A 6,372-nucleotide genomic window follows, 5' to 3' on the forward strand; every position below is an offset into this window, starting at 1 on the left:
TATTTTTTATTTTTTATTTTTCATTTATTTATTTTTTATTTGTATATTATGTTCAATAAAGAAATAAAAATATAAATATAATCTTTTCTACTTCCCCTCCCGTCCACTAGGGAGCAGTAACCCAGTTAACCGTTATTTACCAACCGCCACTAAAAAACACCACAGAAGAAGCCGCTGATGAGGCAGATAAACTCAGCGACCACCTGACTGATGTTCACACAGTTTCACCTCTCAGTACAAACCTGCGTAGCTTCACATTTATAAACCATGTCTTGGTTCAAGTCTCTTTCTTTCTCGGGAGGAGATGTGTTCGATGAAAGCGGAGACGAGCTGAGCCTGCAGAGCAGAGAGTGGATCTCCAACATGAAGAAACGTGTCAGGGTAACGTCTAAAGCTGCTGTTTACTGTTTATTACTCATGTTTACAGAGCTGTGAGCGCGTGTCCAGATGTGTCCAGGTGTGTCCAGGTGTGTTAATGGTGACGGTGTTTTTTTTTAGGACGGGTACGTGGATGGGGTCGATGCCGGAGAAGAGGCCTCACTACAGCTCGGTTTCGACATGGGCTTCAGTGAAGGAGCAGCTCAGACAGCAGCTGTGGGTCGCCTCAAAGGAATAGTGAGGTAAAAAAAACCCTCCAAAACCCATCACAGATATGTATTTATAGATATAGATATGGGTTACACCATCTGACACATGTAGATGTAGAGATATATGTGTTTATATATACCATCAAACTCATATATCGAGATAGATATTTATGTATTATACCATGAAACTCGTGTATAGATCATATAGATATGTGTTACACCATCTGACTCATAGATATAGAGATGTATGTGTGTTACACCATCTGACACATATAGATATAGAGATATATGTGTGTTTATACCATCAGACTCATAGATATTGGTTATAGATGTGATGCAACACAGTGTCATTTGGTGTAACCTCTCTCTCTCTCCTCTCCTTCCTCCCTCTCTCTCCTCTCCTTCCTTTCTCTCCTCTCTCTCCTCTCCTCTCCTCTCTCTCCTCTATCCTTCCTTTCTCTCCTCTCTCTCCTCTCTCCTTCCTCTCTCTCCTCTCCTCTCCTCTCTCTCCTATATCCTTCCTCTCTCTCCTCTATCCTTCCTTTCTCTCCTCTCTCCTTCCTCTCTCTCCTCTCCTTCCTCTCTCTCCTCTCCTTCCTATCTCTCTTCTCTCTCCTCTCCTTCCTATCTCTCTTCTCTCTCCTCTCCTTCCTCTCTCTCCTCTCCTTCCTCTCTCTCTCCTCTCCTCCCTCTCTCTCCTCTCCTTCCTCTCTCTCCTCTCCTTCCTCTCTCTCTCCTCTCCTCCCTCTCTCTCCTCTCCTTCCTCTCTCTCCTCTCCTTCCTCTCTCTCCTCTCCTCTCCTTCCTCTCTCTCTCCTCTCCTCTCCTTCCTCTCTCTCCTCTCCTTCCTCTCTCCTCTCCTTCCTCTCTCTCTCCTCTCCTCTCCTTCCTCTCCTTCCTTTCTCTCCTCTCTAACCCCAACCGGTCGAGGCAGATGTTCTCCCACTCTGAGTCTGGTTCTGAGGGTTCTTCCTGTTAAAAGGGAAGATTTTTCTCTCCACTGTGTCTCATGTGGGAATGTTGGGTCTCTTTAAAGTTAAAACCTGAAGAGTTCGGTTTAGAAGCTGCTCTATGTGGAAAGTGCCTCGAGATGACTCTGTTGTGATTTTGGCGCTATACAAATAAAGATTGATTGATTGAACAACAGTCTACTCTTATGAAGCTTATATACATTTCCAGTTTATAAGATAAGATAAGATATTCCTTTAGTAGTCCCACAGTGGGGAAATTTACATCATTGCAGCATCAATGTGTCAATAAGGAAGAATAAAGAACAGTAAATAATAAGTAAGGACACAAGTGATAAAAACCAATAGTAAAAATGATAGTAAAATAATATTAACAATATAATGTACAAGAGTAATATTGGTGTTGAGTTATAATACTACTACTACTACAGTACTTATATAAATATTAATATTGCACAGTAGTGAATATTAAAAGTGTGTTTTATGGCGTTAATATGCAGGTTAAAGGTGTGTGAGGTTTACTCTACTGGGAGCAATGCCGAGTTTAGTTGATACTGTTATAGAAAGGTGCTAATTCTACTTTATTGAGGTTTATTATTAAGGTTGTATTAAGTGGTGTTCCTAATATATTGTTAACATACATAAGGGCAGCAATATATTAGGAACACCACCTACTACAACCTTAATAATAAAAAATAAAGTATAATTATTAATTAAGCTTCAGGTGTTCCTAATAAAGTGCTGAGTGTGTTTATGATGCACCAAAATATGTTTAATTAAGAGTTTAATCTCATTTTTTATATTAAATACCAGATGCTATCACCTCTCCAGGACTCTAAAACAATCAGATTAAGCTGTGATTTAGAGCTCATAATTAAATACTGCTTCATTTTTAAAGAATTATAAATAAAAATGATTAAAAAGCATCATATTTGTGACTAGTTTCATGTATTTAAAGTATTTTATAAAGCTGTAAATTAATGCTGGAGTTGTTTGTTACTATCCTAAAATGTGGTGGTAATTACAGTTTTGTTCAGTTTGTATTTTAATGTCTTTTATTTTGAAAATTTTAATGTTAAAATCATGCAGCAGAACTAGAAAACATCAATTTATTCATTTTTTTTCCATATAAAATCACATATATTGTTTATTTCTTTATCTTTTCCACATCTGTGAACTCTTTTATTCTCCTGTAAAACATTTCAGCTTCTTTCTCACACAGAAACATCCTGAGTCTTTATTGTCCAGCTCATTATTAAACCCTTTTTTTTGCAGCTAGTCCCAGTCACTTCTCTGCCCTATTGTGTATCTGACACTGTGTCCTCTTTGTGTCCTCCGCAGCGCTATAGGCTGCTGGTGCCAGTTCCAGCATCCGGAAAACCCCGTCCCTGCCTCCGTGTGCGACCTCCTGCAGCAGGTTTCCCAGCACGAAGACGCCATCATGGAGGGCATCAAGAGGGCTTTGGAGAACCCTCCCCCCCAGCGTGAGCGACGTCTCGGAGTCCATGGAGGAGCTGGAGGTGGACCAGGCCGATCAGGGGTGTTGCGGAGGAGGTGGAGGAGGATGTAAAGAGGAGGACTGCTGCAAAGGTGGAGGAGGAGGAGGAGAAAAAATGGAGGAGGATGTTCCTCAGAGGCCTCAGAAGCTGCGGTCGAGATCCAGCGCCGGCTCGTCCAGCTCGGGAGAGAACTTTGAACTCCTCCTGCAGCGCTGCGTGGATTTGGTGACGGAGCTCGGACTGCCGCAGGAGCTGATCGGTCACATACGAGAGCTGAAGAACATGTAGAGACTGAGGAAGAGGAAGAATTGAGGGAAGGAAGGAAGGAAGGACAGAAGGAAGAAGGAATAAACGGAGGAGGGAAGGAAGGAAAGAAAGGTAGAAGGAAGGAAAGAAGGAAAGGTAGAAGGAAGGACAGAAGGAAGAAGGAATAAAGGGAGGAGGGAAGGAAGGAAAGATGGGTGGAAAGAAAGGTTGAAGGAAAGAAGGACAGACAGAAGGAAGAAAGGGAGGAAGGAAAGGTGGAAGGAAGAAGGAATAAAGGGAGGAGGGAAGGAAGGAAAGATGGATGGAAAGAAAGGTTGAAGGAAAGAAGGACAGACAGAAGGAAGAAAGGGAGGAAGGAAAGATGGAAGGAAGGAAGGAAGGACAGAAGGAAGAAAGGGAGGAAGGAAAGATTGGAAGGAAGGAAGAAAGAATTGAGGGAGGGAAGGAAGGAAGGAAGGAAGGAAAGAAAAGAACACAGGAAGGGAAGTGGGCCGGATTTGACCCCTCAGCGGTCCGATTCTGGCCCACAGGCCTCATGTTTGACGTCCAGCTCGGGAGAGAACTTTGAAGTCCTCCTGCAGCGCTGCGTGGATTTGGTGACGGAGCTCGGACTGCCGCAGGAGCTGAAGAACATGTAGAGACTGAAGCATGACATCATCTGAACAGACAGACTGAGGTTTTCAGTGTGAGTTTGTTTCACACGTGGATTCATTATTATACTGGATGGATATTGTGTTAAATGATATATAACTTGTTTACTGTACAATGATTGAAGTGTTTTTTAAATAAAAGTGCATTTTTCTATATTTCATTTCACTTCTTTTCTTTTATATTTATATTATTGCAGTAAATTAAAGTAAATCTTTTTTTTAATTTAAATTAAGGAAAGAAAGGTGGAAGGAAGGAAGGAAGGACAGAAGGAAGAAAGGGAGGAAGGAAGGAAGGACAGAAGGAAGGAAGGAAGGGAGGAGGAAAGATGGAAGGAAGAATTGAGGGAAGAAAGTAGGGAATGAAGGAAGGAAGGACAGAAAGAAGGAATAAAGGGAGGAGGGAAGAAAGGTTGAAGGAAAGGGACAGACAGAAGGAAGAAAGGGAGGAAGGAAGGACAGAAAGAAGAAAGGGAGGAAGGAAGGAAGGAAGGGAAGAGGAAAGATGGAAGGAAGAATTGAGGGAAGAAAGTAGGGAATGAAGGAAGGAAGGACAGAAAGAAGGAATAAAGGGAGGAGGGAAGGAAGGAAAGATGAATGGAAAGAAGGAAGGAAAGAAAGGTTGAAGGAAAGGGACAGACAGAAGGAAGAAAGGGAGGAAGGAAGGACAGAAAGAAGAAAGGAAGGAAGGAAGGACAGAAGGAAGAAAGGGAGGAAGGAAAAGAACAGGAAGGAAGGAAGGAAGGAAGGGAAGAGGAAAGATGGAAGGAAGAATTGAGGGAAGAAAGTAGGGAATGAAGGAAGGACAGAAAGAAGGAATAAAGGGAGGAGGGAAGGAAGGAAAGATGAATGGAAAGAAGGAAGGAAAGAAAGGTTAAAGGGTTAGGGACAGACAGAAGGAAGAAAGGGAGGAAGGAAGGACAGAAAGAAGAAAGGAAGGAAGGAAGGACAGAAGGAAGGAAGGAAGGAAGGAAGGGAAGAGGAAAGATGGAAGGAAGAATTGAGGGAAGAAAGTAGGGAATGAAGGAAGGAAGGACAGAAAGAAGGAATAAAGGGAGGAGGGAAGGAAGGAAAGATGAATGGAAAGAAGGAAGGAAAGAAAGGTTGAAGGAAAGGGACAGACAGAAGGAAGAAAGGGAGGAAGGAAGGACAGAAAGAAGAAAGGACAGAAGGAAGAAAGGGAGGAAGGAAGGAAGGGAAGAGGAAAGATGGAAGGAAGAATTGAGGGAAGAAAGTAGGGAATGAAGGAAGGAAGGACAGAACGAAGGAATAAAGGGAGGAGGGAAGGAAGGAAAGATGAATGGAAAGAAGGAAGGAAAGAAAGGTTGAAGGAAAAGGACAGAAAGAAGAAAGGAAGGACAGAAAAGAAAAGAAAGGAAGGAAGGAAGGAAGGAAAGATGGAAGGAAAGAAGGAAGAAAGGAGGAAGGAAAGGTGGAAGGGAGGAACAGAGGAACAGACAAGGAACTGAGGTTTTTAGTGTGAGTTTGTTTCACACGTGGATTCATTATTATACTGGATGGATATTGTGTTAAATTCTATATAACTTGTTTACTGTACAATGATTGAAGTGTTTTTTAAATAAAAATGCATTTTTTTATATTTTATTTCACTTCTTTTCTTATATATTTATATTATTGCAGTAAATTAAAGTAAATCTTTTTTTAAATTTAAATTAAGGAAAGAACAGGAAGGAAGGAAGGAAGGACAGAAGGAAGAAAGGGAGGAAGGAAAAGAACAGGAAGGAAGGGAAGAGGAAAGATGGAAGGAAGAATTGAGGGAAGAAAGTAGGGAATGAAGGAAGGAAGGACAGAAAGAAGGAATAAAGGGAGGAGGGAAGGAAGGAAAGATGAATGGAAAGAAAGAAGGAAAGAAAGGTTGAAGGAAAGGGACAGACAGAAGGAAGAAAGGGAGGAAGGAAGGACAGAAAGAAGAAAGGAAGGAAGGAAGGACAGAAGGAAGAAAGGGAGGACGGAAAAGAACAGGAAGGAAGGAAGGAAGGGAAGAGGAAAGATGGAAGGAAGAATTGAGGGAAGAAAGTAGGGAATGAAGGAAGGAAGGACAGAAAGAAGGAATAAAGGGAGGAGGGAAGGAAGGAAAGATGAATGGAAAGAAGGAAGGAAAGAAAGGTTGAAGGAAAGGGACAGACAGAAGGAAGGAAGGACAGAAAGAAGGAAGGAAGGACAGAAGGAAGAAAGGGAGGAAGGAAAAGAACAGGAAGGAAGGAAGGAAGGGAAGAGGAAAGATGGAAGGAAGAATTGAGGGAAGAAAGTAGGGAATGAAGGAAGGAAGGACAGAAAGAAGGAATAAAGGGAGGAGGGAAGGAAGGAAAGATGAATGGAAAGAAGGAAGGAAAGAAAGGTTGAAGGAAAGGGACAGACAGAAGGAAGGAAGGACAGAAAGAAGG

At 42.0% G+C, this 6,372-nt stretch overlaps 1 protein-coding gene across 1 annotated transcript; it reads left to right on the forward strand.

The window, feature by feature from the left end:
* Positions 1–206: 206 nt before the first annotated feature.
* otulina (OTU deubiquitinase with linear linkage specificity a) lies at positions 207–3,384 on the forward strand. Its single transcript, XM_053342735.1, is given in 4 exon segments — positions 207–381; positions 499–620; positions 2,896–3,028; positions 3,030–3,384. Coding segments are annotated over 4 exon segments (681 nt in total). The 5' UTR covers positions 207–267; the 3' UTR covers positions 3,342–3,384.
* The last annotated feature ends 2,988 nt before the right edge of the window (positions 3,385–6,372 follow it).

The sequence above is a fragment of the Scomber japonicus genome, chromosome 21 (assembly GCF_027409825.1).
Source record: "Scomber japonicus isolate fScoJap1 chromosome 21, fScoJap1.pri, whole genome shotgun sequence".
Lineage (NCBI taxonomy): Eukaryota > Metazoa > Chordata > Actinopteri > Scombriformes > Scombridae > Scomber > Scomber japonicus.